The sequence below is a fragment of the Moschus berezovskii genome, chromosome 14 (assembly GCF_049115385.1).
Source record: "Moschus berezovskii isolate FMDL1 chromosome 14, NW_MosBer_1.0, whole genome shotgun sequence".
Classification (NCBI taxonomy): domain Eukaryota; kingdom Metazoa; phylum Chordata; class Mammalia; order Artiodactyla; family Moschidae; genus Moschus; species Moschus berezovskii.
In genome coordinates, this window is record NC_142473.1 from 67,961,359 (window position 1) to 67,984,724 (window position 23,366).

General features: G+C 41.9%; 1 protein-coding gene and 1 pseudogene across 6 annotated transcripts in view; both read left to right on the forward strand.

The window, feature by feature from the left end:
* The first annotated feature begins 2,849 nt into the window (after positions 1-2,849).
* TCP11L1 (t-complex 11 like 1) overlaps positions 2,850-23,366 on the forward strand; it is a 48,705-nt gene continuing 28,188 nt past the window's right edge. The window contains exons 1-6 of one of the 6 annotated variants that reach the window (XM_088843230.1): positions 2,851-3,097; positions 3,553-3,725; positions 5,942-6,128; positions 20,154-20,286; positions 21,499-21,619; positions 22,632-22,852. In XM_088843230.1, coding sequence (XP_088699356.1) covers positions 5,966-6,128; positions 20,154-20,286; positions 21,499-21,619; positions 22,632-22,852 — 638 coding nt within the window. In that variant the 5' untranslated portion in view covers positions 2,851-3,097; positions 3,553-3,725; positions 5,942-5,965. Of the gene's footprint in view, positions 3,098-3,552; positions 3,726-3,833; positions 5,032-5,941; positions 6,129-20,153; positions 20,287-21,498; positions 21,620-22,631; positions 22,853-23,366 lie in introns of those variants that run through there. The other 5 variants (XM_088843229.1, XM_055423806.2, XM_088843231.1 and 2 more) reach the window with 5 other exon arrangements.
* On the forward strand, positions 22,978-23,070 carry LOC129554968 (U6 spliceosomal RNA; annotated as a pseudogene).

The following is a 23,366-nucleotide window of genomic DNA, read 5'->3' on the forward strand; positions in this document are numbered from 1 at the left end:
AATACTTGTAACTTGTATAATACAGTTTTAAATTATGCATTTTTACGATAATAAAACCAAAAGACTAAAATGAGACTGAATTTAAAATTCAGACTTTTAATGAGGGGTAGGAAACCTAAAATGATGTACCAATATGCTGGCATGTCAATCTTTTGTTTTCAAAGATATAACTTACACTGGCTAGGCTTTAAAAAGGAAAAAGTTGAGGACTCATCTATAGTACGTACTATAATTCTAATAAAGTAAGGAATAACTATCAGGTGGGTTCTTTTAACACAATGTTAATTTCATGGACAATCTAGTAAAACCACAGTTTACCTCAAACTTCATAAGCATAAAGTTTTAAGAAGATTGGTCATGTTTATGGCAAGCACTGTTTAAAACTCTTTTAAACTGTAGGTCTGGTGCTACCCTGAATGCCTTGGACAGCCTTCTTGCAGCACTGGAGCTGTCAGTTGTTTGCCGCTTGCTCTTATTCACTCATGATGCCCTCTAGGGAACCCATCCCCACTTAAACACCTGATGTCTAGCTGACTGTGAGCTTCCCCTCCACTCTAGCTCAGTAGCCCATGGCTAAGCCCTGATCTGAAGGGCTTCTCTAGTGGCTCAGCTAGTAAAGAATCCACCTGCAATGTGGGAGACCTGGGTTTGATCCCTGGGTTGGGAAGATCCCCTGGAGAAGGGAAAGGCTATCCACTCCAGTATTCTGGCCTGGAGAATTCCACGGATTGTATAGTCTATGGGGTCACAAAGACTTGGAAATGACTGAGCGACTTTCACTTTTAAGCCCTGATCCAGACAGTCTACCCAGAGGCTAATGAGACTTTGGAAAAAAATCAGCTTGGCTGATCAAGTTCTAAATAGAGAATTTATGAAGGAGCAGTGACTAAAAAAGAAGCTAGTGTGTGGTGTAGAGAGATGAGTGAAGCTGAATGCAGCAAGAAGCAGGAAGTGATTGTGAGAGATCCTGTGTGTCCTGGGGAGATGATGGAACCAAACCAGTCACCACAGCGGCAGCCAAACCCTAGGTAACCTGGCAGTGAACTCCCTTTACCTTGAGGTGACTTGAGTTTCCAGTTTGTGTAGCCAAAAAGCAAACTGGAACATGTGTTAATGTCTTTTTAATATTTAAAGGAAACAATTCAAAATATATCAAAAGATGAGAAGCCATCCAAGTCAAATCAGTGGTGTTGCAGCATCCTCTCCACATGAGAAAATTGTTTATACTAATGAAGGAGGGCATGGTAACCCACTCCAGTATTCTTGCCTGGAGAAGCCCACGGACAGGAGCCTGGTAGGCTACAGTCCATGGGGTCACAAAGAGTTGAACACGACTGAAGTTTGAGGACACACACGCACGAAATGCTTCAAGGGAGGTAGGGGACTCTCACTTGGGACCTGGAAGTGGGGGATATCTCTAGGAAGGTGGTTTTAGCCTGGCTGCCTCTTAGAATCACCTGGGAAGCTTAAGAATTCTTGCCTGGCATCACCACCCACCCACCCCTCTGTGTTTCAGATGATATCTTTAGAAAACATCCACCACCCACCCACCCCTGCTCCCACCCCAGGAGATTCTAAGGTGAGGTCAGAGTTGGGAACAACTAATCTAGAGACTATTGTATATTGGAAGGACTGATGCTGAAGTTCCAATACTTCGGCCACCTGATGCGAAGAGCTAACTCATTGGAAAAGACCCTGATGCTGGGAAAGACTGAAGGCAAAAGGAGAAGGGGTAGCAGAGGATGCGATATTTATATAGCATTACTAATGGACATGAATTGAGCAAACTGGGAGATAGTGGAGGACAGAGAGGCCTGGCATGCTGCTGCCCAAGGGGTCATAAAGAGTCACCTTAGCAACTGAACAACACCAAAAAGTATATTCATCTAGACTCTGAAGTGAGAACTGAATGTTTTCTTCCTAAATCTTAGTTCCAGTTAATATCTTATGGCACCTCCCTCCCCTTCAAAGTGAATCCTCTTCTGAGAACTGTGTGTTTCAGGAAAAATTCTTAATGTGCTAGTTAATGATTGGCTTAAGGGTGTTGAATTATTGCACACAATCTTCAATACTTTAGGAATAACTGCCCTCGTGTGATCTATTTAGAAGTGGGGTTTGAAAGCAACTCTTAATTCCACTCCATCTTGTTTTGTTCTAGTTATTTAACAAGCTGCAGGTAGGAGGCTTGATTGTTACCTTCATTTTAAGGCACGCATGTTTGATGTTCATTCTTAGAGCGTTTTACAAAAGAACAGATAAAAGTTATGGAACTTTTACTTTTGAAGATTAGACCCCCCACAACTATTTCTATTCATTTAGTTTGCTGTCTTACTGTACAGGCTGGGGATCAGCAATGTTCAGGGCTGCGACAGCCACGGCCTGGGTACCTGGGACAAAGGGGAAGGAGGATTCAGAACAAGCTTAACACGGTATGCTTCCTTTCTAGAATACAGATGGCACATAAAATGCTGAGTGCTGTGTTTCTGAGCTCTCTCAACCGAGCTGAACCCTCCTGAGACGTCTTTGCCTCCTTGCCTTCCATCTTTGCAGGGCGAAGGTCTCGCTCTTCCAGTCGACAGTGTAGCGGCCGCTTAGATAAAAGAGATGACGCAAAGCAAATCGAATCTGTGCCGTTAAAATGAAACTTGGCCATCCAGGTGATGGGCATGACTTTTTTATTAACAACCAAAAGGAGGGGAGGGGAACAAATACCGTGGCTATAAACCGTGATGTAATATTTACATTTGAAAACCAGGGCGGGGAAGGCTTTGCCCCGAAACAGCCAATCCTTTGGCGTTCCTCGGCTGCCTCCGCGCCGGCGCTCCGCGGCCCCTCTCCGAACAGAAGCAGGGGCCGCCCTCCGGGGGGCGGGCGCCTGCGGCCGAGAGCTTCGCCCCGCTCCCCGGCGCTGAGCAGGCGCCGCGCGGGCCGCTGCCCACCCGAGCCCGGCGGGGAGGGCCGCTCGCGGCGCAGCGGGGGCCGCGGCCTCCGAGGGGCAGAGGCTGAGCCGGCCCTGTCCGCCGCGCATCCTCCCCGCCTCCGCCGCCGCCAGATCCGCGGCCGAGCGGCAGGACGGAGGACGCCCGCTCCGCAGCAGGTGAGGGAGGCGGGTGCGCAGGCTCCAGCCCCGCGGGGCCCGCACGCCAGGGACGGGGCCGAGACCGCGGCACTGCCTCGCCGTTTTCCGTCGATCGGGCCCCAGTGATGGCTGGCGGAGGCGAGGGAGCGGCGGACGCGGCGGGCAGGCTGCGGCTTAGCGCGGCCTTTGTGCCACCCCTCGAGGCCAGCCTCCGGGCGCGCCTCGCCAGCTCCCGGCCCGGCCACTCCCTCTCCGGCCCAAACAGTTGTTTACAACGGAATCCGGACGCTGGGCGTGCGTGGCGCCGAGTGCTGGAGAAAGGGTTTCTCGCCGGCGCTGGACAGAGCTCCTTGCTGTTGCTGAAAGACCCTTTCTCCTGGGGAGACTCTTGAGAGCATCCTGGGCTCGGCGTGAGGCTCAGACGGTCTTCACGGCAAGTGCGAGGATCCTCCTACCCTCGGTTCCCTTTTTAGGCATGGCAGGAGTTGGGGACTGTTGAATGAATGAGCGCACTGCATGCAGCTAAATGGTTCCTCGCTGCATCCTATATAGCCCTGTAATTATAGTTACCGTTTTTGGAAGCCGGTTCTGCACCAGCTGTCGTTAAAGCACGCCCTGTCATTGACACTTCCCCCAAACCCAGGAGGTAGGTAGCTGAGCCAGAATTGGAACCCAGGTATGTCTGAGACTAACGCCCGCCCCCCCCCCCCCCCCCCGCGTAAACTGACTTTAAATAGATGACACAGCTATCAGTAAATACGTAGTGGGTACCTGTTCAGGGGATATACTTATATGTGTGGAGCGTATGTGGGGGATGTGGTTGGTCTGGCCTGTAAGAAGTTAAAAATGTAGGTGGAGGTTTTTTATTAAGAAGAACTAGCAATTTTACGATCTAACCCCAGCTCGTCGCTTCTTTGTCACCTGCTGCTTGTTCTGCGTATTTTCATTTGCCTTTGCTTGTGCCCGTTAAGTGAAACGCCCCCCCTTTCACTTTCTCTCTTCCTCCAGATGTTTTGTGTTTGATTTTTTTTTTTTTTGGCTGCACCCGCATGGCTTTTAAGTTCCCCAACAAAAGCCCCTTGCAGTGGAAGTGCCTAGCCCTTAACCACTGGACCGCCAGGGAATTCCCTCCAAATGTTTTTTAACTGAGTGAAATCCTACTCTTTTCAAAAAGACAGGCTCAAATATCACCTTTTCTGGGAAGGTTATCCCAACCTCCTTCCGGGAAGAATTAGTTTCTCCTGCTTAGTGATTTCATAATGCCATTAAGGCTTAAGTTTAACTGTGTTTCCTTTTAAGAATGTCTCTCTCCCCCTCTCGACCACGCCTTTTCATCGTTCTATTCCTATTTAAATTAGCATATTTTGAGTTGGCTTTAAGGCAATGATGAATGCCAGATGTCTAACATCCATCCCTACAGGCGTTCAGAGAAAGGAACAAACACTAGTAAGGTTGGGCAAGTGACCTGGGAAGGGATAGGTCTTGAACCAAATCTTATAAGGATGGGTTAGTTTACTAAACTGAATTTTAAAGACCTGGAAATCCTGCTTTTTCTCCTTGTTGCACAGAATGAGTTACTTCATCCTCAGTTCATTCCCAGCATGTGAAGAGGATAAAATTAGAAGTGTTTTTGTTTGTCCTTTCTCATAGGAGATGCTGGTAATGTTACCTTTTGGTTCTTGGAGCATTTCCAGAGCCAGACAGGAATTAGGACAGAGGAGATGGGTGTCTGGAGTGGGATCCTGGAAGGTTAAAAAGGAATGACATTAAACCAACCTTCGTATTAATAATACAGACCTGAAAATGTCAGTTCCAGTAACTTCATTCTGTTTAATGGGCTTATCTGATGTTCAGATAATTATATCAAATGATTCTTCTAATGTGCAGAAAGGAGTCTGCCAAACCTCCTGAAAATGGTCAACATTTCTTTTGATCCTTGGATTACCTTCCAGGTGTGTAATAAAGTCTTAATTAGTGCTTAGGAAAATATTTTGTGATCTTCAAGTGCTACTAGTACAAATGCTAATTATTTTCAGTATTATAAATGCAGAAAACATTGTGTCTTTCTTTTCCTTTACTAGGAAGCCCATTAGGAATAAAGAACTCAATAAAAAAAATTAGGGGAAGAAAACTTGATAAGAAACATTTATACTCAATAAGAGGTTGATGTTCTAGGCCTTTGTTAACCAGCCCAAACCAACATGTGCAGTGTCAGCCCTCTTCTAATCAGCTCCTAAGACAGTTAACACCCCACCCAGCCACACACATTATGGTGGTTTGCAACTTCCTACTTCACTCACCATCTTTTCCTGCTGACTGGCAAGGGATTAATAAAAATATTTGCCCTACACATTTTTCTTAAATGCTTCATGAGATTCTGTCTTCTATTTGTCATCCCTGGATGTCTTATCCACATAATAGGATCGGGGAACCAACTTCTCAGTCCAGTGTATATTTACTTTGAACACTGATGAAAAGCATTATTTCCAGAGTCTTCCTTTCAGCTCTCAGGAATGAAAGAATTTAAGAATTAAATCACTGTTTGATTAAAATCCAAGCAGGCAGTTTATAGTTTTAAGGCCATGTTCTCGTGACATGGTACTCAGGTTGGGACAAAATATTCGAACTTGTTACTCTGTGAAGTATAGGTCCATGAATTTGATAGTTACAAGTGTCATTTTACAGGTGATCTGTTTAATCATGGAAGTAGAATATTATAGTGGGCTAAGGATAAAATCTTAGCAAGCCCATTTTACAGGTGAGAAATCTGAAACCCAAAGAGATTAAATCATTTGCTTAGAGTCACACTGCCAGTTAGTGTCAGAGCAAGAACATTTTGGTTCATTTTTTTTTTCCCTCTAGGAAAGTGAATGAACTTACTTGAGAATGTCTGAAAACCTTGACAAATCCAGTATAAACGAAGCAGGAAAATCAAAATCAAGTGATTCTGAGCAAGGCCTTGAAGATGTTGTGGAAGGTTCTGATGAAGCTTTACAGAAAAAAATAAAGTCGGGCTCTCCAAGCACCCAAAGAGTGCAAAGACCTCACTGTAAGCACATTTGACTTTGGTTAGAAGCATTATCTTCATTGTTTTGGGATGATATTTTTATTATCCTTCCTTGTACATGTGGCCCTGAGTTAGGTTCTAATAGTATGATAGAATTGCCAATAATTAACATTTAAGTATAGCAAACGTTTTACAACTAACAGCCCAGTCACTTATGGATTTTCAATTACATGAGAAACTCACATTTTAGAATAATGTTCGGAATATTGCTGTTTTCCTCCAGCCTCAGTGACATTCCAATTTGTCTGAAATGTTCTGAGAAATAGGGTGGAGTGAAAATTGCAGCTTTAATTAAGAGTGTTTTAAAAAGTTCTAGCCAGGTCTGTGCTTGTGCAGGTTAAAAAAAAAAAGTTTTTGACTGTGAGTTCACCACACCCTAACTTCACTGCCTGGGGGCATCGTTCCCACAAGGATGAGGGGTTCAGTGTACTAACTGGATGTGGTGAAGTCACTTCAGATCCCTGGCAGGAAGCTGGCCTCGCCAATGAGAGGATGGTAATTTCCGCAAGTATTCACAGCAGATGCTCCAACTCATGTCTTTTATTAGGAATACTCAGGGTTTTTGAAGTGAGTCCAAAAATGAAAGTTTTAAGAGGGATTGTCATGGTCTAAGAATGTCAATGTTGATATTATCTCTTTAAAGTACAAATGATCAGTAATCCTTCATGTTTGGAAAAAGTACAAACATTTGGGAGTTTAAGGTATGTTTCTATTAAAATGGTAAAAGCCCCTCCCAGATAATTTATTAGTCAGCATGGTATTCTTAAAGGAGATATCAGTGGACCCCATTTTATTGTAATTTATCATTGAATAGATTTTGATAAATATACTGCTAGGTCACATTGTATTCAGGGAGGAAAGCATGCTGTTAATAACAGTCTAATATGGTTGTGTTACGCCTTGTCTCCAATGTATAGTTAGAAAGCGTCATCTGTTTTCTCATTTTTAAAAGGAGGAAAATAAGCTTATCTCTTAGGGTCATTGTAAAGACTAAATGAATTCATATAAAGCTCTTAAAACAGTGTCTGCATATAATAAATGCTCAATAAACACTAGTTGTTAGTACTACTGCTACTAACATACTGCATTTATTTATTTATTATTAAAATTTGTTTTGAGTTCCCCAACCAGGGACCTGACACCCTTGGCAGTGAAAGTGCAAGTCTAACCACTGGACCACCAAGAAAATTCCCTCATCTGTTGCATTTTAAGATACCCAGGAGATGGCTGTAATATGGATGTTGATGGCCAGTATGGTAGTTTTATCATTTATAGTTTCTGGTAAAGAAGTACCTTTGGATTAGAATCTTCAGTTCTTTGATTAATGGCCTTGCCTTTGGCATCCTGTCAGTCTGATGGCATGATTCTAGATTAACATCAAGCCAGCACTAGACTATATTAGTTGACATTGTATGTAGTTATGTCCTTAAGGCAACTTATTCTGAGACCTATGATCAAGTGTTGGGGAATCCAGGAACAGTCAAAAAGGTGTATCAACATGTCTGTGTATATATATATTTTCTAGGAAGGTCAGAAAAGCTTTCATTAAATTCTCACAGTTCCATATCAAAGTGAGGTTTAAAATCAATGACTGACTATATTGTTTCTGGCTTTCTTGCCATTTTCTCCTTGTAATAATCGGTAGGAATAGGCTATGGACTCCAGTGGTAAAACTGCAACCCCAGAGTCTGGGGACCAGGTCAGGAGGCATCACTGCTTGCAGAGAGCATAAAAAAGAATTTATAAAATATGAAATTAGTTTTCTGCAGACATTTCTCCCACACTGTGTAAATATATAGCTAATGAGTTTAAAGTAACTCTGAAATCAGATCTTTGTTGTTCAGTGGGTCAATCACAACCAGCTCTTTGCGACCCCATGGACTGCAGCACGCCAGGCTTCCCTGTCCTTCACCATCTCTCGGAGCTTACTCAGATTCCTGTCCATTGAGTCAGTGATGCCATCCAACCATCTCGTCCTGTGTTGTTCCCTTCAGCCTTTCCTTGCATCACATCTGGGGTTCTGCAAATTAAAAGCAAAAAGATAGCCTGTAGACTTGCAAAGTGAAATACAGAGTAATGTTTGAATGATAGAAATACTGTTGGTAACTGTGATGCTGTAATTTATAATGGAAAATATATGTTTGGTTCTCATCCAGTTTCTGGCTCAGAACTCCTAAACTACTGGAATTTCCTGAGTGATGAGAGCTAGAAAGATGTCTTTTGTTACGCTAATGAGGCACAGCCTAACCTAAGGGGACTCAATCTTGAGATAAGAGGGTTGGAACTTTCAATCCTACCCAGCCCTCCCTCCCACCTCTGGGGAGGAGGGGGGAGCTGGAGGTTGTACAGTTGCCAATGGCCATTTATTTAAAGTTTGCCTATGTAATGAAGCCGAGAGAAAAACCCAGAAGGATGGGGTTCAGAGAGCTTCTGGGTTACTGAGGACATGGAGGTACTGAGGGAGTGGCACCTGCTTCCCCGTACCTTGCCCTGTGCTTCTCTTCTATTTGACTGTTTCTGAGTTACATCCTTTTATAATAAACCAGTAATCTAGTAAGTAAAATGTTTCTTTGAGTTCTGTGAGCTGTTTCAGCAAATTAATCGAATAAAATGGGGTGAGGGGTTGTTGGAACTTCCCATCCACAGCCAGTCTGTCAGAAACATAGGTGACACCCTGGACTTGGGACTGTCCTCTGAAAGTAGGAGGGGGAGAGGCGGGGGGGAGAGGGCAGAGTCTTGTAGGACTGTGTCCTTAACGTGTGGGATCTGATACTATCTCTAGGTAGGTAGTGTCAGAATTGCAGCACACTTGTCTGGTATCCGAGAATTGCTTGGTGGTGTGGGGAGAAAACCTTCACCCGCTTACCCTGCACATACAGCGTTTAATAGCTGATACAGAATATAAAAAAGGAAAAATGGCTGGCCTTGTCAGAACTGGTTGGCACTGATCCGAGGTGGTTATTGATTCTAAAAGAATTAATTCTTTAAACATAGAGATCCTTAAAGTAAGGATCAGTCAACTGTAACTTAATGTTTCCCATAAGTTTCTCTACTTCCAAATACTTTATTTTTTGTGTGTGGGAAAAGGGAGGATTTTTTATTTGCAGCGAGTAAGGAGAATACCAGGGATCTTTTCCAAAGCAATGTCTCCCTCAACAACAAAACTGGGGAAGTGTTAAGCCAAGGGTACCTCATATTCATAAAGGGGCTTGACCAGAGACTTCTGCATGGAATTGGGATAAAGGTCGCCAGAGCTGAAGCTCTTCATGATTGAAGTCAGGAGGGTAAGAAAAGGTCAACATGGTGACATTCCCTCAGTTCTGACCAGACTTCCATCTCAACAGGTAGTTACCCTCCTCCACCTGGGTTGGGGGCCTTAGTTCCTACAGAACTCAAAGATATCAGATATTGGATTGTAATGTTTATCTTACAGAATTACTGAGATCTGTTCAAGGGCAAGCATTGTGGCCAGGCTTAAATCACAAAGTGGCTTAGATCAAAATGGCTTCTTACATCAAGAAAATCATACCTGGTTCTTTTTCTCTGGGGACCACCTACCCTATCTGCTTACAGTACTTTTGTTGTTATTGTTGCTGTTAAGTCACCGAGTCATGACTCTTTTGTGACCCCTTGGACTACAGCCCGCCAGGTTCCTCTGTCCATGACATTTCCCAGGCAAGAATACTGGAGTGAGTTGCCATTCCCTTCTCCAGGGGATCTTCCCTACCCAGGGATTGAACCCAGGTCTCCTGCATTGTAGGCAGATTCTTTTACCGCCTGAGCCACCAGGGAAGCCCTAGAGTGGGTTGCCATTTCCTTCTCTAAGAGATCTTCCTGATCTAGGGATCAAACCTGCATCTCCTGCATTGGCAGGCAGATTCTTACCTCTGAGCCACTAGGGAAGCCCTGCAGTACTGTGTGACTTTGCAAATATCCTGTTTCTGCTTAAACTTCAACTCACTAATTTTAGCCTTTACCAGTGGATCTTTCCTGCACCAATATTACCCTTTTATTCTAATGGTGATTTTTTGAAAATTGAAGTATAGTTGATTTATTAATATAATATTACGTTAGTTTTAGGTGTCCAGGTAGTGATTCAGTTATATATATATATGTATATATATATATGTTTCAGGTTATTTTCCTTGATAGTTATTCAGTTCAGTTCAGTTCAGTCGCTCAGTCATGTTCGACTCCACAACCCCACGAATCACAGCACGCCAGGCCTCCCTGTCCATCACCAACTTCCGGAGTTCACTCAAACTCATGTCCACAGAGTCGGTGATGCCATCCAGCCATCTCATTCTCCGTCGTCCCCTTCTCCTCCCGCCCCCAACCTTTCCCAGCATCAGAGTCTTTTCCAGTGAGTCAACTCGTCGCATGAGGTGGCTAAAGTATTGCAGTTTCAGCTTTAGCATCAGTCCTTCCAATGAACACCCAGGATTGATCTCCTTTAGAATGGACTGGTTGGGGGGATAGTTATTACAAGGTATTAAATATAGTTCCCTGTGCTAAATAGTGAATCCTTGTTGCTTGTATAGTAGTTTGTATCTGTTAATTCCATATGTGTTGTATGTTAATCGCTTCAGTCGTGTCTGACTCTTTGTAACCCCGTGGAATGTAGCCCCACCAGGCTCCTCTGTCCATGGAATTCACCAGGCAAGAATACTGGAGTGGGTTGCCATTCCTTTCGCCAGGGGATCTTACTGACCCAGGGACTGAACCCAAGTCTCCCACATTGCAGGTAGATTCTTTACCATCTGAGCCATACTCCTAATTTATCCTAATTAGGAGTTAGTTCCATACTCCTAATTTATCCCATCCCCCACTTCCCTTTTGGTAACCATAAGTTTGTGAGTCTGTTTTGTATACAGATTCATTTGTATTATTATTATTTTTTTTTTTGTAGGGCTTTTTTTTTCTTCTTCTTTAATTCTCTGCTCATAAAGCACCTTCTGCTCCAAAGTTTAATCATCTAGTTGATCAGTAAAACATGCCATATTCGGATGAAAAAAATCAATTGTTATTCCAGTTAATATTTCCCATTTAGCACTTTAGTTTATAAAATCAGATCCTTGTGAGATCTGTTAGATAAATGTATGACACAGAGTCCTACATTTCTAAAGTGCATGACCAGACTGAATTGTGGTGTCTCTGTGCTGTGCTCAGTTGTTCAGTTGTGTCCGCCTCTTTTGTGACTGCATGGACTGTAGCCCGCCAGCCTTCTCTGTCCACGGGGATTCTCCAGGCAAGAATACTGGAGTGGGTTGCCATACCCTGTCTAGGGGATCTTCCCAACCCACAGATGGAACCCAGGTCTCCCGCATTGCAGGCAGAGGTTCTTTACCATCTGAACCACCGGAGAAGCTCAAGAATACTGGAGTGGGGAGCCTAGACCTTCTCCAGGGGAACTTCCCAACCCACGAATTGAACTGGGGTCTCTGACATTGCAGGTGGATTCTTTACCGGCTGAGCTACCAGGGAAGCCCTGTGGTGTCTCTATATTCAGTTAGTGTTGATTTAGTGCACACTGTGTAGCAGGAATCCAGCCGCCAAACAGGCACACATGTTCTCGGTCCTCCTGAGGCTTGCAGTCTAGTGAGGAAGATACTGTCACAAGCACAGTGTAATATATTTGATGGATAGGCTTTACTTTTGCTTCACTGTATTCACTCTACAGTAGCTGTTTGGGTGACATTTGCCCCTGCCTTCAGTAAACATCCATTTACACGTGTGTGACTGGAAGCATCTCTGCAGAGTGTATAGATTTCTCAGCTCCTAGAACATCTTTAGTAAAGAAAGGTAGAGAGTATGACCATGTGAATTAGACCTTCATTTTATTTTTGGAATCTGTTCACCAACCTCCGAAAGGGCATGATTAACATCATGTGGTTCTTAGCTTCTCTAACAGGGCATCTGACAGAATGTGGTCCACTGGAGAAGGGAACGGCAAACCACTTCAGTATACTTGCCTTGAGAACCCCATGAACAGTATCAAAAGGCAAAATGATAGGATACTGAATGAGGAATTCCCCAGGTCGGTAGGTGTCCAGTATGCTATTGGAGATCAGTGGAGAAATAACTCCAGAAAGAATGAAGGGATGGAGCCAAAGCAAAACCAATACCCAGTTGTGGATGTGACTGGTGATAGAAGCAAGGTCCGATGCTGTAAAGAGCAATATTGCATAGGAACCTGGAATGTTAGGTGCATGAATCAAGGCAAATTGGAAGTGGTCAAACAGGAGATGGCAAGAGTGAACATAGACGTTCTAGGAATCCGTGGACTAAAATGGACTGGAATGGGTGAATTTAACTCAGATGACCATTATATCTACTTCTATGGGCAGGAAGCCCTTAGAAGAAATGGAGTAGCCATCATGGTCAACAAAAGAGTCCGAAATGCAGTACTTGAATGCAATCTCAAAAATGACAGAATGATCTCTGTTCGTTTCCAAGGCAAACCATTCAATATTACAGTAATCCAAGCCTATGCCCCAACCAGTAACGCTGAAGAAGCCGAAGTTGAACGGTTCTATGAAGACCTACAAGACCTTTTAGAACTAACACCCAAAAAAGATGTCCTTTTCATTATAGGGGACTGGAATGCAAAAGTAGGAAGTAAAGAAACACCTGGAGTAACAGGCAAATTTGGCCTTGGAGCACGGAATGAAGCAGGGCAAAGGCTAATAGAGTTTTGTCAAGAGAACACACTGGTCATAGCAAACACCCTCTTCCATCAACACAAGAGAATACTCTACACACGGACATCACCAGATGGTCAACAACGAAATCAGATTGATTATATTCTTTGCAGCCAAAGATGGAGAAGCTGTATACAGTTAGCAAAAACAAGACCAGGAGCTGACTGTGGCTCAGATCATGAACTCCTTATTGCCAAATTCAGACTTAAATTGAAGAAAGTAGGGAAAACCACTAGACCGTTCAGATATGACCTAAATCAAATCCCTTATGATTAAACAGTGGAAGTGAGGAATAGATTTAAGGGACTATTTCTGATAGATAGAGTGCCTGATGAACTCTGGACGGAGGTTCGTGACATTGTACAGGAGACAGGGACCAAGACCATCCCCATGGAAAAGAAATGCAGAAGAGCGAAATGGCTGTCTGAGGAGGCCTTACAAATAGCTGAGAAAAGAAGAGAAGTGAAAAGCAAAGGCGAAAAGGAAAGATATAAGCATCTGAATGCAGAGTTCCAAAGAATAGCAAGGAGAGATAAGAAAGCCTTCCTTAGCGATCAATGCAAAGAAATAGAGGAAAACAACAGAACAGAAAAAACAAGAAATCTCGTCAAGAAAATTAGAGATACCAAGGGAACATTTCATGCAAAGATGGGCTGGATAAAGGACAGAAATGGTATGGATCTAACAGAAGCAGAAGATATTAAGAAGAGGTGGCAAGAATACACAGAAGAACTGTACAAAAAAGATCTTCACGACCAAGATAATCATGATGGCGTGATCACTCACCTAGAGCCAAACATCTTGGAATGTGAAGTCAAGTGGGCCTTAGAGAGCATCACTATGAACAAAGCTAGTGGAGGTGATGGAATTCCAGTTGAGCTATTTCAAATCCTGAAAGATGATGCTGTGAAAGTGCTGCACTCTATATGCCAGAAAATTTGGAAAACTCAGCAGTAGCCACAGGACTGGAAAAAGTCAGTCTTCATTCCAATCCCAAAGAAAGGCAATGCCAAAGGATGCTGAAACTACCGCACAATTGCACTCATCTCACATGCTAGTAAAGTCATGCTCAAAATTCTCCAAGCCAGGCTTCAGCAATATGTGAACCATGAACTTCCAGATGTTCAAGTAGATTTTAGAAAAGGCAGAGGCACCAGATATCAAATTGCCAACATCCGCTGGATCATGGAGAAAGCAAGAGAGTTCCAGAAAAACATCTATTTCTGCTTCACTGACTATGCCAAAGCCTTTGACTGTGTGGATCACAATAAACTGTGGAACATTCTGAAAGAGATGGGAATCCCAGACCACCTGACCTGCCTCTTGAGAAACCTGTATGCAGGTCAGGAAGCAACAGTCAGAACTGTACATGGAACAACAGACTGGTTCCAAATAGGAAAAGGAGTACGTCAAGGCTGTATATTGTCACCTTGCTTATTTAACTTATATGCAGAGTACATCATGAGGAACGCTGGGCTGGAAGAAGCACAAGTTGGAATCAAGATTGCCGGGAGAAATATCAATAACCTCAGATATGCGGATGACACCACCCTTATGGCAGAAAGTGAAGAGGAACGCAAAAGCCTCTTGATGAAAGTGAAAGAAGAGAGTGAAAATGTTGGCTTGAAGCTCAACATTCAGAAAACAAAGATCACGGCATCTGGTCCCATCACTTCATGGGAAATAGATGGGGAAACAGTGGAAACAGTATCAGACTTTATTTTTCTGGGCTCCAAAATCACTGCGGATGCTCATTGCAGCCATGAGATTAAAAGACGCTTACTCCTTGGAAGGAAAGTTATGACCAACCTAGATAGTATATTAAAAAGCGACATTACTTTGCCAACAAAGGACCGTCTAGTGAAGGCTATGGTTTTTCCAGTGGTCATGTATGGATGTGAGAGTTGGACTATTAAGAAAGCTGATCGCCAAAGAATTGATGCTTTTGAACTGTGGTGCTGGAGAACTCTTGAGAGTCCCTTGGACTGCAAGGAGATCCAACCAGTCCATTCTAGAGGAGATCAATCCTGGGTGTTCATTGGAAGGACTGATGCTAAAGCTGAAACTCCAATACTTTGGCCACCTCATGTGACGAGTTGACTCACTGGAAAAGACTCTGATGCTGGGAGGGATTGGGGGCCGGAGGAGAAGGGGACGACAGAGAATGAGATGGCTAGATGGCATCACTGACTCGATGGACATGAATTTGAGTGAACTCCAGGATCTGGTGATGGACAGGGAGGCCTGGCGTGCTGTGATTCATGGGGTCGCAAAGAGTTGGACACGACTGAGTGACTGAACTGAACTGAATAGGGCATCAGTGTACAAACGCTGTAACAGTTTAGTGAGAGCTTTAGTGTTATGTCACATAGTAAAATAAATTGTAGGGTGAAGTACATGTAACCTTTTCTTTACGGCTCTTGTTACAGCTCAGGTCCTCTTCACAAATTGAGGTGAAGTTGGGTGGTTCAACAGATTCTGTCTTGTAAGCTCTCGTTTATGAAATTGGTAAATTTGAGAACGCTCAAAACAAAAATAAAAGCAAAAAACCCAACAAACCCATCCCACAAGCCTATGATTAGCATGCAATGAATAACCTATACATGTGGATCTGTAATATACCCTGGTCATGTCTTAGAATTGCATCTTTCTTGATAAAACACCCTCCATTCAGTTCAGTTCAGTTCAGTCGCGTCTGACTCTTTGCAACCCCATGAATCACAGCACGCCAGGCCTCCCTGTCCATCACCAACTCCCGGAGTTCACTCAAACTCATGTCCATCGAGTCGGTGATGCCATCCAGCCATCTCATTCTCTGTTGTCCCCGTCTCCTCCCACCCCCAATCCCTCCTAGCATCAGAGTCTTTTCCAGTGAGTCAACTCATTGCGTGAGGTGGCCAAAGTATTGGAGTTTCAGCTTTAGCATCAGTCCTTCCAATGAACCCCCAGGATTGATCTCCTCTAGAATGGACTGGTTGGATCTCCTTCCAGTCCAAGGGACTCTCAAGAGTCTTCTCCAGTACCACAGTTCAAAACCATTAATCAGTCTAATTTTTAAGTAGCCTTTAACTTGGACAGGTCCTGAAAACTTTCTTCTTCCTGGTTGTGTCATGGTCTCAGCACTTGGTACAAGATGTTTTGTCCCTTATAGGCCCAAAACAATGAAGACACACTTGCCTGTAACTGGAAAGAGTGTCAGTCTTTCCTAGAACATCCTTCAGTCTTCTTACCCTCTTTTTCCACATTAGGAAACAGTGAGCCTTGCACATTTAAGTGACTTGTTCAAGGCTTACCCTCTGCACAGTCTGGAGAGAGCTGAATTTCTTCCTGACTTGCTCTCTATTGCATTTCATGACCAGGTAGTGTATTAACTGTCTTATTTATCAATTACCCAAATGCCTAAAATTGTTGAAAAAATTTATAGTAAACTTATGAGAGAACGTGATATGTTTCTGTGATTTTCATAAATTTGGGATGGTCAGACATCTGAATATTTTTGCAAAACCAAGGTTTACACAAAACTTGGAAGCCCTGGTGACAGTCTATGAATTTCTTTGTAAAAGTAAAAGAACTCAGTGGAGTTCTGATACTGAGTATGTCACAGTGAAAGCTCCATTTTCTGATAAGTAGCAACAGAAAACACTATTCTGAAGAAATTTACTAACAATGTGTGTGTGTGTGTGTGTGTGTGTGTGTGTATAGAGAGAGAGCGTGTGCATATCCCTACTGAGTGCCTTACAATTTTCAATCAACTTTATTGAGGTATAATCTATATATAATAAAATTCAGCAGTTCTAACTGATGAGTTTTGATAATGCATGTACAGTTTTGACACTACGACCACAATCGTGAGCTGCGAGAACATTTCTATCAATTCTCAATATTCTCTTATGTCCCTTGCAGTGAATCTTCCCCACTCCCCCAGTGCCAGTTCTTAGCAGGCCTAATCTGCTTTCTGTCACTATAATGTTGCCATTTTTATAGTTTCATATAAATGGACTCTTCTGTACAGAGTTTTTTGTATCTGACTCTCCCCAGGGGCAATACTTTTAGGACTCCTCCATGTTGTTGCATGTGTCAGTAGTTTGTTTCTTTTTTATTGCTGAGTAGTCTTCCATGGTGAGGTCATGCTACAACTGTTTATCCATTTTGCGGTTTATGGACATTTTGATGGTTATGAGATTTTGAGTACAGATCTTTAAATGGCCATAATGTTCTCCATTTTCTTGGGTTAACACCTATGAGCAAGGTTGCTAGATCAGGTTGGTAAGTGTATATTTTAGTTTACGAGAAACCAAGAGGCTCTTTTCCAAAGTGGCTGTACCATTTGGCATCCCTACCACTTATGTATGAGAGTTCCAGTTACTCTGCGTCCATGCCAACACTTGGTAGAATTAGTCTGTTTAATTTTGATTCACTGGTAGGTGTGTATAGTGGTATCTGTCTGGTTTTGATTTGCATTTCCTTTATGATTAATGATGATCATATGATGTTGACCATTCATGCTCTGACTGGTCATTTGTTTATCTGCTTCATAGGAATGTTCAAATCTTTTGCCATTTGGTATTGGTTGTCTCCTATTATTTAGTTGTAAATGTTCTTTGTATATTTTGGAAACAAGTCCTTTATCCAATATTTGTTTTATAAGTATTTTCTTCCATCTGTGGCATGCCTTTTCATTTTCTTAATATAGTCTTTCACTGGAGCTTTTTGTATCCTATCTATTTTGCCTATTCCAAGATCACAAAGATTTTGGCCTGTGTTTTCTTCTAGAAGTTGTATAGTTTTACTTTTTATATTTACCTCTGAAGCTCATTTTGAGTTAGTTTTTATCTTTTGAGGTAAGGGTCAAGAGTCGTTTTTTTACGTATAGATATCTGATTGTTTCAGCACTATTTGATGAAAAAACCAATCTTCCCTTATTGACCACAAATATACATATGTACTTCCCAGGTGGCTCAGATGGTAAAGAATCTGCCTGCAGTGCAGGAAACCTGGGTTCGGTCCCTGGGTCCAGAAGATTCCCTGGAGCAGGAAATGGCTACCCACTCCAGTATTCTTACCTGAAAAATCCCATGGACAGAGGAGCTTGGCTGGCTATAGTCCATGGGTGGCAAAAAAGTCAGACACAACTGAGGGAATAATACTTTCACTTTTCATACATATGTATGTGTGTGTCCCAGTCTAGTTTGGGATCCTCTGCTCTCTTCAGTTCATCTGAATACCTTGTGTCATGCCAGACACACAGTCTTTTTTGGTTTTTCTTTAACGTCATGTGGCATGTGGCATTTTAGTTCCCCGACCAGGGATGGAATCTGTTTCCCCTGCAATGGAAGTATGGAGTCCCAACCACTGGACCACCAGGGAATTCCCACACACTATCTTAATTATTGTCGCTTTTCTTTAAATCAGTTAGTATAAGTCCTCCAAATTTCTTCTTTTCCAAAATAGTTTTGACCTGTCTAGGTCCTGTGCATTTCCATACAAGTTTAAGAGTCCATTTGGCAGTTTCAACAAAAACTTTGCTGGGATTTTGATTGGAATTTCATTTTATAAGTAGATCAGTTTGGCAGAAATTGACAGCTAAGTAATACTGACAATTGAAAAGACCTGTTGGGCCTTGATTTTGGATATTTATTGCATTTTACTAATATCCACAAAGTCAATTTTATTTATTATTTTTATTAATATTCTCTGAAAATGCTGAAAAGAATTTTGTGAAGTTTTTCAACTTCCCCTTACATGACTAAATAAAGATTTTTACCAGACAGGATATGACCAGCTCTCAGATTTGATTCCTTTTTCTGGTGAGCAAATGAAAAAAGGGAAAGAAGGGAGAAAATAGCTTTTCAGTGACCTAGCAAGGTCTTTACAGCTGTTAAACCATGTGTAAACCAGTGCCATTTTTAGCCCAGATCTTATCACCATTGTGTAAAATTAATATAATCATCCTCCAGGCTAGTGCTTTTCAGAGTATGGTTTCTGAAACCATCAGTATCAGGTGGAATCTTACAAGAAATGCAGTTCCCCAGCCTCACCCCAGACAGGCTAAATCAGAAACCTGGAGTGGGGCCAGCATAAGCCCTACCCCTGATTCTAAGTTAAAGACCCACTGTCATGGGCTTTTTAAAAAAAAAAAACAAAACAAAAAACAGCTTTATTAAGGTATAATTGATATACCAAAAACATGCATGTATTAATCATTGACTTTTTAAGCATAGGGATTATTACCCTATGTTCCTTGGCTCAGAACACCTGGGGAGATTTATGAGTTTTTTTTTTTTTTTTCTGGTAGAAAAGTCTCAAACTTTATCAAAAGAAAGAGAAGAACAGAAACCCATTATGAGGATATTGCCACAGGTGATACAGAAATAAAACTCACTGGACCTGGCTAACAGTGGTGGAAAGGGAGAAATCAAACATAACTCTGAGGTTTTTGATTCACTGGGCCTGCATTCCAGAAATTCTTGTGTCACACAGCCTCTGATTTGTTCATCTGTCGATCTCTGAATTCTTATATTGCCCTAGAATCCTAGTAGTAGTTTTAGCATTGTTTAAACAGCACCTGGCACCCTAAAGTACTCATTGCTGTTTTTATTTGGGGAGATGCATTCATGGCACCAGGGGCTTCCCTGGTGGCTCAGATGGTAAAGCGTCTGCCTGCAGTGTGGGAGACCTGGGTTCCATTCCTGGGTCAGGAAGATTCCCCTGGAGAAGGAAATGGCAACCTACTCCAGTACTCTTGCCTGGAAAATTCCATGGGTGGAGGAGCCTGGTGGGCTACATGGGGTTGCAAAGAGGCAGACACGACTGAGCGATTCACTTTGCTTCATTCATGGCACAGTGTTAATGATGGAGCAAAACATAAACTGCTAATGGGGACAGAAGAGGAGGTCTTCAATCTGGCGTCTTTTTTCCGTTTAGGGTGGACAGGAGGCACAGGGATTAGAAAATAAACTCTCAGCTTGTTGGGAAAGGGAAAATCAGTAACTTTAAAAAGTTTTTCTAAGCTTTCATGTATTGTAATCATTTGCCATTGACCAGTTTTGCCAAGAAAAAAAAAATGTTTTGAGTATTGTAAATGATCTCTGCTTTTAGGATTCTAGGTTAAAAGAAGAAAATGAGTTATGAAATAGGTACAATTCTCTTGTTTGAAATTGCCAGAATATTTTCATAAGTAGAGGCATAACTGAAATTATTAGCTGTTAGCTGATAGGAGAAACACTGCCTTCTAAAATTAATAAAAATTTTAAGAGAAAATCCTAATCTAGAGGAGCAAACTTCTTACACCAGACTTTTGTTACAGCTAGTCCTCCTCGATTCGTGACAGTAGAAGAACTTCTAGAGACAGCGAAAGGAGTCACTAACATGGCCCTAGCCCATGAGATTGTTATAAATGGAGACTTTCAGATTAAACCAGTTGAATTACCAGAAGACAGGTAAGGTGGTTACTGAGTTATCTTGTTTAGTAGAACACTGCCATTTCCCAGTTCTGGAAATATTTTCTTCACTTGATGTATATATTCTAAAATGTTTTTCCTTTTGTATGTTGCTAAAAATTATTCCTTATCCTTGGAATTACCAGAGTTTGAAAGTTTATCTCAGGACCACTGATCCTTGACAGTGTAAATAAAAGGCCTGGAAGTCTTTCATGTTAGTGTCTCCCCAGTCCATAGAATTTAGCTGCCTCCTTTTGTGTGTTCATAGTCCTGTTTCTTTCATTTCTTGTTTGGTCACATTGTACTGTAGTTGTTGGTTCACTTTCATTCTTCACAGATTGTAAACTCCTCAGAGACAAGGACTGTGCTTTATTCTCTATCCCTACCTAGCACCTGGCCCATATTATATTGAATCTGAAATGCTATTGATTGTAAGATACACTGTTAAAAGATGGATTGTCACAAGAAGGAAAAAAAGCATTGCCCATTATAATTGTGAAAGTACCATGAAAAACTTGGGTTTCTGTTGACAGAGCAGTGACTGCTGAGTCAGCAAGCTACAGTGTCTCCCACGTGAGGCTTCTAAATAGGACTTTACAAATGTTTTTTGTATGTTCTGCAAGGGTAGCACTTTTTCATGTTCCTAGTGAAGAATTATTAATTTTGCTCTCATGACATAAAGACTGGTTTTCCTGAAATGTTATATATAAGACATAAAGACTGGTTTTCCTGAAATGTTATATATATATAATGTTGTTATAATCTGGTACCTAATTAATTAAACAGTTGTCCCATATGTCACATGAGAAGAGGATAATTTTAGGAAAAAAACTTCGAGTTTAAAGTCTTAAACTACTTAATCATAAACATCTTAGGAAATTTTCTGATATCAGGAAACTTAAATGAACAGATCTGAGCTTTCCAGTATTATTTTTTATCATATGGCACTGGTACAGGCTGTTAATTGGACTAATACCACCTATCAAACTAGATGAAAGTTATTCTTTCCATTGAAAGAATACTTATTAAGAAAGGTACTTATTGAAATAAATCACTAACTAAAAATAAGGTATCTGATTGGTTTAAGTATGTCTGGGAACTCTTTCCTTCATCCAAATAATTTAAAAAATTTCTCACTCTAAACCCATAGATTTTGTGCTTTTGAGAGTGATTTGAGTCAATGATATTTGCTTTTTTTCCATTTGTCTCCAGCTTGGAGAAGAGAGTAAAGGATATTGTCCATAAAGCTTTTTGGGATTGCTTGAGTGTCCAGCTAAGTGAAGTCCCCCCGACGTATGACCGGGCCATCAAGCTTGTTGGTGAGATCAAAGAGGTGAGGCAAAGAGCAAGTCGTGGTGCTTTCCTGGTGTGTTAGGAGTTTTTAATCCCACCTCTCTGTGTTACTGTGCTAGAAGGTTTTAAAGAAATTGAAGGATGAAGATTTTAAATTGCTTGCTGAAATGTGGATTTGGTGTATTTGTGGCTTTAAAAACTTTCAAACAAGCCATGATAACCTGAGGGCATTACTCTTGTAAATGAAAAAAGGTTCAGATTTTAAAAAACAGAATTACTTAAAGAAAAAAAGTTATTTTCTAAAATATGATGATTTATAAAAATCTTAACAGATATGAACACCTTCAATATATAATGACCAAAAAAGTGACTCAGACTTTGGGATAAAGAAGGCCTTAAGTGGAGGGTAGCACAATGGCAAGCCACTCCAGTACTCTTGCCTAGAAAATCCCATGGACGGAGGAGCCTGGTAGGCTGCAGTCCATGGGGTCGCTACAAGTCAGACATGACTGAGCGACTTCACTTTCACTTTTCACTTTCACACGTTGGAGAAGGAAATGGCAACCCACTCCAGTGTTCTTGCCTGGAGAATCCCAGGGATTGGGGAGCCTGGTGGACTGCCATATATGGGGTCGCACAGAGTCGGACACGACTGAAGTGACTTAGCAGCAGCAGCAGCAGGACTGTTTTTGCAATATCCTTAGCAGCAGTTTCCCAAAGAAGTAACATGTCTGTGGAAATTACCATTTGTCATTGGCTCACAGGCTCACATTAATTAATGTGTTTTTTTTTTTTTTCACTTTTAACAGTTTTTTTCTTCCTATGTCCAGTTGATTGCTTCTTTAGAGCTTAAATGGAAGCTTAAATAGCTAGTCTAAATGATTTGTAAACATGTTTTCCTATAGATTTGTTGAATAAGAGGTTAAAATATGTGCACCATTACACTAACAATTGGTAAGCCCTTTTTTGGATAATTGTAAATTCCTTTACATATCATAAAAAGTGCCATCTGACCAGGAGGCTTTGATTAGCTCGGCTGTGCTCTCTTGTAGACTCTCCTGTCTTTCTTGCTGCCTGGTCACACTAGGCTGAGAAACCAGATAACAGAAGTCTTGGATCTGGATCTGATAAAGCAGGAGGCAGAGAATGGGGCCCTGGACATTTCTAAGCTGGCAGATTTCATCATTGGCGTGATGGGGACGCTGTGTGCGCCTGTACGAGACGAGGACGTGAAGAAACTGAAGGACGTTAAGGAAACGGTGCCCCTTTTCAGGTATGGGAGCTGTGCCAACCACCTTCAGGGCACCTGAAATACACGGCCTGTTTTTCAGAGTGGGACTTCCCCAAGTTAAAGTGTTCATGCCTTAAAAAAAGAGATTAAAAAGCAGACATTTTGTTGTGCTTGTGTCAGCAGCGCATATCCTAAAATCGGAACAATACAGATCCCTTGGCAAGGATGACTTGCAAATCTGTGAGGCGTTCCATATTTTTTAAAATAATGATTATAATTAAGGAAGAAAGGAGGGAGGGAAGAAAGGAAGTGAAGAGAAGGGGAAAGCTTGACGGAAAAGAGAAAAGACAGTGAACTTGAGACTGTGGGTAAGGTTATAGTGTGTATGCTTTTTAAGTGACTGAAGGCAAATCAAGGCCAAGACTGACCATTAGCATATGTTTTTAAAAAGTTAAAATTTAAATCTGGTTTTTACTAAAACCAATATAAATCCAGTAGAACAAAAAGACATGAAATATTTTTTCAAAAACAAACATTTTGTAAACTACAGAAAAGT